The sequence below is a fragment of the Lampetra fluviatilis genome, chromosome 48 (genome assembly GCF_964198595.1).
Source record: "Lampetra fluviatilis chromosome 48, kcLamFluv1.1, whole genome shotgun sequence".
Lineage (NCBI taxonomy): Eukaryota > Metazoa > Chordata > Hyperoartia > Petromyzontiformes > Petromyzontidae > Lampetra > Lampetra fluviatilis.
This window is the reverse complement of record NC_136322.1, coordinates 9,761,918-9,774,588: the sequence shown is the minus strand read 5'-3', so window position 1 is coordinate 9,774,588 and position 12,671 is coordinate 9,761,918. Positions and strand designations below refer to the sequence as shown.

At 56.0% G+C, this 12,671-nt stretch overlaps 1 protein-coding gene across 1 annotated transcript in view; it reads right to left on the bottom strand.

Annotated features, from left to right (window-relative positions):
• Positions 1 to 4,971: 4,971 nt before the first annotated feature.
• LOC144948327 (CD9 antigen-like) overlaps positions 4,972 to 12,671 on the bottom strand; it is a 41,427-nt gene continuing 33,727 nt past the window's right edge. The window contains exons 6-9 of the mRNA XM_078877762.1: positions 11,400 to 11,507; positions 9,841 to 9,924; positions 8,363 to 8,459; positions 4,972 to 5,343 (exon numbers count right to left, since the gene is read on the bottom strand). Of these exons, the coding sequence (XP_078733888.1) occupies positions 8,394 to 8,459; positions 9,841 to 9,924; positions 11,400 to 11,507 (258 nt within the window). The 3' untranslated portion in view covers positions 4,972 to 5,343; positions 8,363 to 8,393. The remainder of the gene's footprint in view (positions 5,344 to 8,362; positions 8,460 to 9,840; positions 9,925 to 11,399; positions 11,508 to 12,671) is intronic.

Sequence of the window (12,671 nt, the reverse complement as noted above, 5' to 3'; positions counted from 1 at the left end):
TTCCCTTTGTGCTTTCTCACCGAGACATTTTCGGAGATTGTTGCGAAGGGGGTGGGGTGGGGAGACGAAGTGTGGATGCAGAAATGTGGAAATCTTGCGGCAGCGACTTTCAAGGGGAAGTCCATTAGGGGCTATCTTATCACAATCGGTCCTCGACTTATGAACACCCCGTACTTACGAACACCCCCACTTACGAACACCCCCACTTACGAACACACCACCCTTACGAACACCCCCACTTACGAACACCCCACACTTACGAACACACCACCCTTACGAACACCCCGCACTTACGAACACACCCCCACTTACGAACACACCCCCACTTACGAACACACCCCCACTTACGAACACCCCCACTTACGAACACACCCCCACTTACGAACACCTCCACTTACGAACACCTCCACTTACGAACACACCCCCACTTACGAACACACCCCCACTTACGAACACACCCCCACTTACGAACACCCCCACTTACACACACCCCCACTTACACACACCCCCACTTAAACACACCCCCACTTACGAACACACCCCCACTTACGAACACACCCCCACTTACGAACACCCCCACTTACGAACACCCCCACTTACGAACACCCCCACTTACGAACACCCCCACTTACGAACACCCCTACTTACGAACACCCCCACTTACGAACACCCCTACTTACAAACACACCACCCTTACGAACACCTCGCACTTACGAACACACCCCCACTTACGAACACACCACCCTTACGAACACCCCGCACTTATGAACACACCCCCACTTACGAACACCCCCACTTACGAACACCCCCACTTACGAACACACCCCCACTTACGAACACCTCCACTTACGAACACCCCCACTTACGAACACACCCCCACTTACGAACACCCCCACTTACGAACACCCCCACTTACGAACACCCCCACTTACGAACACCCCCACTTACGAACACCCCTACTTACGAACACACCACCCTTACGAACACCCCGCACTTACGAACACACCCCCACTTACGAACACACCACCCTTACGAACACCCCGCACTTATGAACACCCCCACTTACGAACACCCCCACTTACGAACACCCCGCGCTTACGAACACCCCCACTTACGAACACCCCCACTTTACGAAGACACTGACACACAGACAACAACCGCCATTCGCCACTAAGTGGCGGTGACGTCACCACGACGCTTGTGCCAGGCCATGTGCACCTTGAGGCCACGTGAAGTGTCGAACGCCCGATGGCAGGAGGTCACGGGGCAGACCCAGCAGGTGCCACGGGTCGACTGACCGAGATGACCGAGATGACTGGCTGATGCACCACCTGTGCCCCCTACTGTGCCAACTTGCTGTGCTTTAGCCACCCGGCGCTCCGCTCGTTGTTGTGAGCGTCGCTCCTCCGCCCTCCGTTTTTGTTGGAGGGCGACTGCCTCCAACTGCCCAGTAGCGTCCTTCACGAGCCTCCTCCACAGAGGCCGATCTTGACACCGCTGGTACCAGTCATCAGCAAGTCCACTCAGCTCCACGTCCTCCTGTACCACATCACTCCATCTCTTCTCTAGCCCGTGCCGCGCCCGTTTAGCCCCCTCGATCCGGCCAAACAAAAGCTGTTTAGGCATGCGGTGGCTGGGCATGCGGGCTACATGACCCAGCCAACGCAGCCTTGCCTGCCGGAGGAGCTCACCGATGGGATTTTGCACAGATCTTTTAAGGATTTGTGAGTTCCACACACAATCCAGTCAACATCTACCACGACCTCCTGCGTACCAGGCGAGGTAGTCAACATCTACCACGACCTCTTGTAGACCAGGCGAGGTAGTCAACATCTACCACGACCTCCTGCGTACCAGGCGAGGTAGTCAACATCTACCACGACCTCTTGTAGACCAGGCGAGGTAGTCAACATCTACCACGACCTCCTGTGTACCAGGCGAGGTAGTCAACATCTACCACGACCTCTTGTAGACCCGGCGAGGTAGTCAACATCTACCACGACCTCCTGTGTACCAGGCGAGGTAGTCAACATCTACCACGACCTCTTGTAGACCAGGCGAGGTAGTCAACATCTAGACGACCTCCTGCGTACCAGGCGAGGTAGTCAACATCTACCACGACCTCTTGCGTACCAGGCGAGGTAGTCAACATCTACCACGACCTCTTGTAGACCAGGCGAGGTAGTCAACATCTAGACGACCTCCTGCGTACCAGGCGAGGTAGTCGTCAACTCACGCAACTCAATCAGCCACGGACCAGACACAGCGCCCCCATTGACATCGACTCGTCATTTATTTCCCGTGACACCCCACCGCGTGGACACGTGACACACCACCGCGTGGACACGTGACACCCCACCGCGTGGACACGTGACACCCCACCGCGTGGACACGTGACAATCACCGCGTGGACACGTGACACCCCACCGCGTGCACACGTGACACCCCACCGCGTGCACACGTGACACCCCCCCCCCCATATCGCGCCGCGTGGTGGGTGGTGGTGGTGGGTGGTGTTGGGGGGTGGGTGGTGGTGGGTGGGTGGTGGGTGGTGGTGGATGGTAGGCGTGGGTGGGTGGTAGGGCTGAGTGGTGGGTGGGCGGTGGGGGGGTGGTGGGTGGGTGATGGGTGGGTGGGTGGTGGTGGTGGGTGGGTGATGGGTGGGTGGTGGGTGGTGGGTGGGTGGTGGGTGGGTGATAGGGCTGAGTGGTGGGTGGGTGGGGGGTGGGTGGTGGTGGGTGGGTGGGTGGTGGGTGGGTGGTGGTGGGTGGGTGGGTGGGTGGTGGGTGGGTGGTGGTGGGTGGGTGGGTGGGGGGTGGGTGGGTGGTGGGGGGTGGGTGGTTGGTGGGTGGTGGGTGGGCGATAGGGCTGAGTGGTGGGTGGGTGGTGGTGGTAGGCGTGGGTGGGTGGTAGGGCTGAGTGGTGGGTGGGCGGTGGGGGGGTGGTGGGTGGGTGATGGGTGGGTGGGTGGTGGTGGTGGGTGGGTGATGGGTGGGTGGGTGGTGGTGGTGGGTGGGTGGGTGGTGGGTGGGTGGGCGGTGGGTGGGTGGTGGTGGGTGGGTGGGCGGTGGGTGGTGGGGGGAGTCGTGGCAAGAAGCGTGGAGTGTTTTTTTTAGAGAGAAAACGTAAATCGTTAATTTAAATCAGAAAGTTAAAAAGTTTTACCTACTCCCCCCCCCCACTAACTACCCCCCCACTAACTACCCCCCACTAACTACCCCCCACTAACTGCCCCCCCCCCCACTAATTACCCCCCCCCCCCCCACTAACTAAAACTAAAACGTCTCAAAGGGCGCGCTCTGCCCACTAATCGGTCCCGGGTGAGGTGACAGGCGTCCAGGTGAGTGAGTGAGTAGCAGGGTGAGTGGGTGAGTGACTGGGTGAGTCAGTGGGTGAGTGAGTGGGTGAGTGAGTGGGTGAGTGGGTTGGTGAGTGAGTGGGTGAGTGGGTGAGTGAGTGGGTGAGTGAGTGGGTGAGTGAGTGAGTGGGTGAGTGAGTGGGTGAGTGGGTGAGTGAGTGGGTGAGTGAGTGGGTGAGTGGGTTGGTGAGTGAGTGGGTGAGTGGGTGAGTGAGTGGGTGAGTGAGTGGGTGAGTGGGTGGGTGGGTGAGTGAGTGGGTGAGTGGGTGGGTGAGTGGGTGAGTGAGTGGGTGAGTAAGTGGGTGAGTGAGTGGGTGAGTGAGTGGGTGGCTGGGTGAGTGGGTGAGTGGCTGGTGAGTGAGTGAGTGGGTGGGTGGGTGAGTGAGTGTGTGTGAGTGACTGGGTGAGTGAGTGGGTGAGTGGCTGGGTGAGTGGGTGGGTGAGTGCCTGGGTGAGTGAGTGAGTGAGTGGCTGGATGAGTGGGTGAGTGAGTGGGTGAGTGTCTGGGTGGGTGTCTGGGGGGGTGAGTGGCTGGGTGAGTGGCTGGGTGGGTGAGGGGGTGAGTGGTTGGGTGAGTGAGTGGGTGAGTGGCTGGGTGAGTGGGTGAGTGGCTGGGTGAGTGGCTGGGTGAGTGGCTGGGTGAGTGAATGGCTGGGTGAGTGGCTGGGTGGCTGGGTGAGTGGGTGAGTGGCTGGGTGGGTGAGGGGGTGAGTGGCTGGGTGAGTGGCTGGGTGAGTGGCTGGGTGAGTGGCTGGGTGGGTGAGGGGGTGAGTGGCTGGGTGAGGGGGTGAGTGGCTGGGTGAGTGGCTGGGTGGGTGAGGGGGTGAGTGGCTGGGTGAGTGGGTGAGTGGCTGGGTGAGTGGCTGGGTGGGTGAGTGGCTGGGTGTCTGGCTGGGTGAGTGGCAGGGTGAGATTTACTCCACTTACATCGATTGTTTAATTCGCTCTGAAACGCTACTCAGTGGCACCGCTGACCACCACCACCACCACCACCACCTTCACCACCACCTTCACCACCACCACCACCACCACCACCTTCACCACCACCACCACCACCACCTTCACCACCACCACCTTCACCACCACCACCACCACCTTCACCACTTCCTCCTCCCCCCCTCCCTCCTACACGGTATATATAGGTGTGTATATAGGTGTTTGTGTATATAGGTGTGTATAGGTGTGTGTGTGTATATAGGTGTGTGTATAGGTGTGTGTGTGTATATAGGTGTGTATAGGTGTGTGTGTGTGTATATAGGTGTGTATAGGTGTGTGTGTGTATATAGGTGTGTGTATAGGTGTGTGTGTATATAGGTGTGTATAGGTGTGTGTGTGTATATAGGTGTGTGTGTGTATATTTATATGTGTGTGTCTGTGTGCGTGTGTGTGTATATAGGTGTGTGTGTATATAGGTGTGTGTGTATATATTTATATGTGTGTGTCTGTGTATATAGGTGTGTGTGTATATAGGTGTGAGTATATTTATATATGTGTGTGTGTGTGTCTGTGTGCGTGTGTGTGTACACGGTGTGTATGTGTGTGTACACGGTTTATATATATACGTGTGCGTGTGTGTGTACACGGTGTGTGTCTGTGTGTACACGGTTTATATGTGTGTGTGTGTCTGTGTGTGTGTGTGTACACGGTGTGTATGTGTGTGTGTACACGGTTTATATATATACGTGTGCGTGTGTGTGTACACGGTGTGTGTCTGTGTGTACACGGTTTATATAGATGTGTGTGTGTGTGTGTCTGTGTGTGTGTGTGTGTACACGGTGTGTGTCTGTGTGTACACGGTTTATATATATACGTGTGTGCGTGTGTGTGTACACGGTGTGTGTCTGTGTGTACACGGTTTATATAGATGTGTCTGTGTGTACAAGGTTTATATATATACGTGTGTGTGTGTATTTGGAGCCGTAGCAGAGGATTCTGCAATGGTCTTCATCCGTACAAAAAGAAAAAAATGTCCCTCCACTCCGGTCCTGCGACACAGAAACACATACACACAGACACACACAGACACACACAGACACACACAGACACACACACAGACACACACACACAAACACACACAGACACACACACACACAGACACACACAAACAAACAAACAAACACACACACAGACACACACACAGACACACACACAGACACAGACACACACAGACACACAGACACACACAGACACACACACACACAGACACACACACACACAGACACACACAGACACACACAGACACACACAGACACACACACACACAGACACACACACAGACACACACAGACACACACAGACACACACACACACAAACACACACAGACACACACACACACAAACACACACAGACACACACAGACACACACACAGACACACACACAGACACAAACAAACACAGACACACACACAGACACACACACAAACACAAACACACAAACACACACACACAAACACACACACACAAACACACACACACGCTGGGATTAGTGCGGAGTAAACATCACCACTGGAGGGGAGACAAAGGCGGCCGGGCGTGGTGGTAGAGGTGCTGCTACTCGCTACTAACAGCACTTGCCCCTACAGCCCTGCTAGAGGCTACACGGGGGAGCTTTGTATTTGTGTATAGGTGTAGGTGGTGGTGTAGGTGATGGTGTAGGTGATGGTGTAGGTGGTGGTGTAGGTGGTGGTGCAGGTGGTGGTGCAGGTGGTGGTGCAGGTGGTGGTGCAGGTGGTGGTGTAGGTGGTGGTGTAGGTGGTGGTGTAGGTGGTGGTGTAGGTGATGGTGTAGGTGATGGTGTAGGTGGTGGTGTAGGTGATGGTGTAAGTGTTGGTGTAGGTGAGGGTGTAGGTGGTGGTGTAGGTGAGGGTGTAGGTGATGGTGGTGGTGTAGGTGGTGGTGTAGGTGATGGTGTAGGTGGTGGTGTAGGTGGTGGTGTAGGTGGTGGTGTAGGTGGTGGTGTAGGTGGTGGTGCAGGTGGTGGTGTCGGTGGTGGTGCAGGTGGTGGTGTAGGTGGTGGTGTAGGTGGTGGTGTAGGTGATGGTATAGGTGGTGGTGTAGGTGGTGGTGTAGGTGGTGGTGTAGGTGGTGGTGTAGGTGGTGGTGTAGGTGGTGGTGCAGGTGGTGGTGTAGGTGATGGTGTAGGTGGTGGTGCAGGTGGTGGTGTAGGTGGTGGTGCAGGTGGTGGTGCAGGTGGTGGTGCAGGTGGTGGTGTAGGTGGTGGTGTAGGTGGTGGTGTAGGTGATGGTGTAGGTGGTGGTGCAGGTGGTGGTGTAGGTGGTGGTGCAGGTGGTGGTGTAGGTGGTGGTGCAGGTGGTGGTGTAGGTGGTGGTGCAGGTGGTGGTGTAGGTGATGGTGTAGGTGGTGGTGCAGGTGGTGGTGTAGGTGGTGGTGTAGGTGATGGTGTAGGTGGTGGTGTAGGTGGTGGTGCAGGTGGTGGTGTAGGTGGTGGTGCAGGTGGTGGTGCAGGTGATGGTGTAGGTGGTGGTGCAGGTGGTGGTGTAGGTGGTGGTGCAGGTGGTGGTGTAGGTGGTGGTGATGGTGGTGGTGTAGGTGGTGGTGTAGGTGATGGTGTAGGTGAGGGTGTAGGTGGTGGTGTAGGTGATGGTGTAAGTGATGGTGTAGGTGGTGGTGTAGGTGATGGTGTAAGTGATGGTGTAGGTGATGGTGTAGGTGAGGGTGTAGGTGGTGGTGTAGGTGGTGGTGTAGGTGGTGGTGTAGGTGATGGTGTAGGTGGTGGTGTAGGTGGTGGTGTAGGTGGTGGTGTAGGTGATGGTGTAGGTGATGGTGTAGGTGGTGGTGTAGGTGGTGGTGTAGGTGGTGGTGTAGGTGATGGTGTAGGTGATGGTGTAGGTGGTGGTGTAGGTGGTGGTGTAGGTGGTGGTGTAGGTGGTGGTGTAGGTGATGGTGCAGGTGATGGTGTAGGTGGTGGTGTAGGTGGTGGTGTAGGTGGTGGTGTAGGTGGTGGTGTAGGTGGTGGTGTAGGTGGTGGTGTAGGTGATGGTGTAGGTGGTGGTGTAGGTGGTGGTGTAGGTGGTGGTGTAGGTGGTGGTGTAGGTGATGGTGTAGGTGGTGGTGTAGGTGGTGGTGTAGGTGATGGTGGTGGTGTAGGTGATGGTGTAGGTGGTGGTGTAGGTGGTGGTGTAGGTGAGGGTGTAGGTGGTGGTGTAGGTGGTGGTGTAGGTGGTGGTGTAGGTGGTGGTGTAGGTGGTGGTGTAGGTGATGGTGCAGGTGATGGTGTAGGTGGTGGTGTAGGTGGTGGTGTAGGTGGTGGTGTAGGTGGTGGTGTAGGTGGTGGTGTAGGTGGTGGTGTAGGTGATGGTGTAGGTGGTGGTGCAGGTGGTGGTGTAGGTGGTGGTGTAGGTGGTGGTGTAGGTGGTGGTGTAGGTGGTGGTGTAGGTGATGGTGTAGGTGATGGTGCAGGTGGTGGTGTAGGTGGTGGTGTAGGTGGTGGTGTAGGTGGTGGTGTAGGTGGTGGTGCAGGTGGTGGTGTAGGTGGTGGTGCAGGTGGTGGTGCAGGTGGTGGTGCAGGTGGTGGTGTAGGTGGTGGTGTAGGTGGTGGTGTAGGTGGTGGTGCAGGTGGTGGTGTAGGTGATGTGTAGGTGGTGGTGTAGGTGGTGGTGTAGGTGGTGGTGTAGGTGATGGTGTAGGTGTAGGGGTGTAGGTGGAGACTGTAGTTGATGGGTGTACCTGGCACGCTGTGTCCAGGCTGTGTCTAGGCCTAGATGCAGGTGATGGTGTAGGTGTAGGGGTGTAGGTGGAGACTGTAGTTGATGGGTTTACCTGGCACGCTGTGTCCAGGCTGTGTCTAGGCCTAGATGCAGGTGATGGTGTAGGTGTAGGGGTGTAGGTGGAGACTGTAGTTGATGGGTTTACCTGGCACGCTGTGTCCAGGCTGTGTCTAGGCCTAGATGCAGGTGATGGTGTAGGTGTAGGGGTGTAGGTGATGGTGTAGATGATGGTGTAGGTGCAGGGGTGTTGTTGATGACTGTAGTTGATGGGTGTACCTGGCACGCTGTGTCCAGGCTGTGTCTAGGCCTAGATGTAGGCTCGGCTCTGGCGGATGGCACAGCACAGCAGCATGCTGAACACCATGCCAAACACCTGCCGGGGGGGGGGGGCACACACCAGCCACGTGTCAGTGACGCTGGCCATGCTGATGATGATGGTGATGATGACGATGATGATGATGATGGTGACGATGATGATGACGATGATGATGACGATGATGATGATGGCGATGATGATGGTGATGATGGTGACGATGATGATGACGATGACGACGATGACGACGACGATGATGACGATGACGACGACGATGATGATGATGATGACCATGATGACGATGATGATGATGATGACGATGATGATGACGATGATGACGACGATGATGATGACGATGATGACGACGATGATGACGATGACGATGACGATGATGACGACGATGACGATGATGACGATGATGACGATGACGATGATGACGACGATGACGACGATGATGACGATGACGACGATGATGACGATGATGACGACGATGACGACGATGATGACGATGATGACGACGATGACGACGATGATGACGATGATGACGATGATGACGATGACGATGATGACGACGATGATGACGATGATGATGACGATAATGATGACGATGATGACGACGATGACGACGATGATGATGACGATAATGATGACGATGATGACGATGACGACGATGATGACGATGATGACGATGATGACGACGATGATGACGATGATGACGACGATGATGACGATGACGATGATGACGACGATGATGACGATGACGACGATGACGACGATGATGACGATGACGATGATGACGACGATGATGACGACGATGACGACGATGATGACGATGACGATGATGACGACGATGACGATGACGATGATGACGACGATGACGACGACGATGATGATGACGACGATGATGACGATGATGACGACGATGACGATGATGACGATGATGACGACGATGATGACGATGACGATGATGACGACGATGACGATGACGACGACGATGATGACGATGATGACGATGATGACGACGATGATGACGATGACGATGATGACGATGATGACGATGATGACGACGATGATGACGATGATGACGATGATGACGACGATGATGACGATGACGATGATGACGATGACGATGATGACGACGATGACGACGATGATGACAATGATGACGATGATGACGACGATGACAATGATGATGACGACGACGACGACGACGATGATGACCATGATGATGACAATGATGACGATGATGATGACGATGATGACGATGATGACCATGATGACCATGATGATGACGATGATGACGATGATGATGACGATGATGACGATGATGACCATGATGACCATGATGATGACAATGATGACGATGATGACGATGACGATGATGACGACGATGAAGACAACGATGATGACGACGACGACGACGCTGCTGATGTAACCGCACCATCACAACGCCGACGCCAATGCCGACAGCGGCGATGATGTAGACCCTCTGGGAGAAGATGTCATCGATGCGGCTGTTGCAGTCCTACAAGAACAGGGGGCGTCAAACTCACGGAGACTCAAAGACTCACCCACATACTCACTCACACACTCACCCACACACTCACCCACAGACTCACCCACAGACTCACCCACAGACTCACCCACAGACTCACCCACAGACTCACCCACAGACTCACCCACACACTCAGCCACACACTCAGCCACACACCCACACACTCACTAACCCACAGACTCACTCACTCACTTACCCACACACTCAGCCACACACTCACTCACCCACACACTCAACCACACACTCACTCAGCCACTCACTCACCCACACTCACACACACACTCACCCACACACTCACCCACCCACAGACTCACTCACTCACCCACAGACTCACCCACACACTCATCCACATACTCACCCACACACTCACCCACATACTCACCCACACACTCACTCACTCACCCACACCCACATACTCACACACTCACCCACCCACACACTCACCCACCCACCCACACACTCACCCACAGACTCACTCACTCACCCACAGACTCACTCACACACTCACCCACACACTCACCCACTCACCCACACGCTCACCCACACACTCACCCACACACTCACCCACAGACTCACTCACTCACCCACAGACTCACTCACTCACCCACACACTCACCCACTCACCCACACACTCACCCACTCACCCACACACTCACCTACAGACTCACCCACAGACTCACCCACACACTCACCCAGCCACACACTCACCCACCCACTCACCCACACACTCACCCACAGACTCACTCGCCCACTCACCCACCCACTCGCTCACTCACCCACCCACAGATTCGCTCACTCACCCACCCACAGACCCACCCACTCACTCACCCACCCACCCACCCACCCACTCCACCCACCCACTCACCCACAGACTCACCTACAGACTCACCCACACACTCACCCACCCACCCACACACTCACCCACCCACCCACACACTCACCCACACACTCACCCACACACTCACCCACACACACACTCACCCACCCACACACTCACCCACACACTCACTCACCCACACTCACTCACCCACCCACACAGCCACACACCCACCCACCCACACAGCCACACACCCACCCACCCACACACCCACTCACCCACAGACCCACCCACAGACCCACCCACAGACCCACCCACTCACCCACAGACCCAATCACCCACCCATCCACCCACCCACCCACCCACTCACCCACCCACCCACCCACTCACCCACCCACCCACTCACCCACCAACCCACACACTCACCCAACCACCCACCCACCAACCCACCCAACCACCCACCCACCAACCCACCCATCCACCCACCCATCCACCCACCCACCCACCCACTCACCCACCCACCCACTCACCCACCCACCCACTCACCCACACACTCACTCACCCACAAACCCACTCACACACTCACCGACCCACAGACTCACCCACACACTCACCCACCACAACTCACCATGTCTGGGTTGACCACCGCCTCCAGGAAGTTCTTGGCGTTGGGGCAGAGTCCCGGATCCAGCGATGAGAAGGCGCTGGAGAGTTTGCCAGTGCCACAGCAGTTGAGCTGCGCGGAGAGAGAGAGATACACGGGCAGTGAGTGGGTGAGTGGGTGGGTGGGTGAGTGAGTGGGTGGGTGAGTGGGAGGGTGAGTGGGTGGCAGGGTGAGTGGGTGGGTGGGTGAGTGGGTGGGTGGGTGGGTGGGTGAGTGGGTGGGAGGGTGAGTGAGTGGGTGGGAGGGTGAGTGGGTGAGTGATTGAGTGGGTGAATGAGTGAGCAGGTGAGTGATTGAGTGGGTGGGTGAGTGAGTGGGTCAATGAGTTAGTGAGTGGGTGAGTGGGTGAGTGGGTGAGTAAATGAGTGAGTGAGTGGGTGAGTGAGTGAGTCAGTGAGTGTTTGGCTGAGTGAGTGAGTGAGTGATTGAGCGGGTGAATGAGTGAGCAGGTGAGTTGGTGAGTGGGAGGGTGGGTGAGTGGGTCAGTGAGTGAGTGGGTGAGTGTGTGGGTCAGTGAGTGAGTGGGTGAGTGGGTGAGTGATTGAGTGATTGGGTGATTGGGTGAGTGAGTGAGTGAGTGAGTGGGCGAGCGAGTGAGTGAGTGAGTGGGCGAGCGAGTGAGTGAGCGAGTGAGTGGGTGAGTAATTGAGTGGGTGAATGAGTGAGCAGGTGAGTGAGTGAGTGGGTGGGTGAGTGAGTGGGTCAGTGAGTGAGTGAGTGGGTGAGTGGGTGAGTGAATGAGTGAGTGGTTGAGTGAGCGGGTGAGTGAGTCAGTGAGTGAGTGGCTGAGTGAGTGAGTGAGTGGGCGAGTGAGTGAGTGAGTGGTTGAGCGGGTGAATGATTGAGCAGGTGAGTGAGTGAGTGGGCGAGCGAGTGAGTGAGTGGGTAGATGAGTGAGTGGGTCAGTGAATGAGTGAGTGGGTGAGTGAGTGAGTGGGTGAGTGAGTGAGTGGGTGGGTGAGTGGATCAGTGAGTGAGTGAGTGGGTGAGTGGGTGAGTGAATGAGTGAGTGGTTGAGTGAGCGGGTGAGTGGGTCAGTGGGTGAGTGGCTGAGTGAGTGAGTGAGTGATTGAGCGGGTGAAGGATTGAGCAGGTGAGTGAGTGAGCGAGCGAGCGAGCGAGTGAGTGGGCGAGCGAGTGAGTGAGTGGGTGGATGAGTGAGTGGGTCAGTGAATGAGTGAGTGGGTGAGTGAGTGAGTGAGTGGGTGTGTGAGTGGGTGAGTGAGTGAGCAGGTG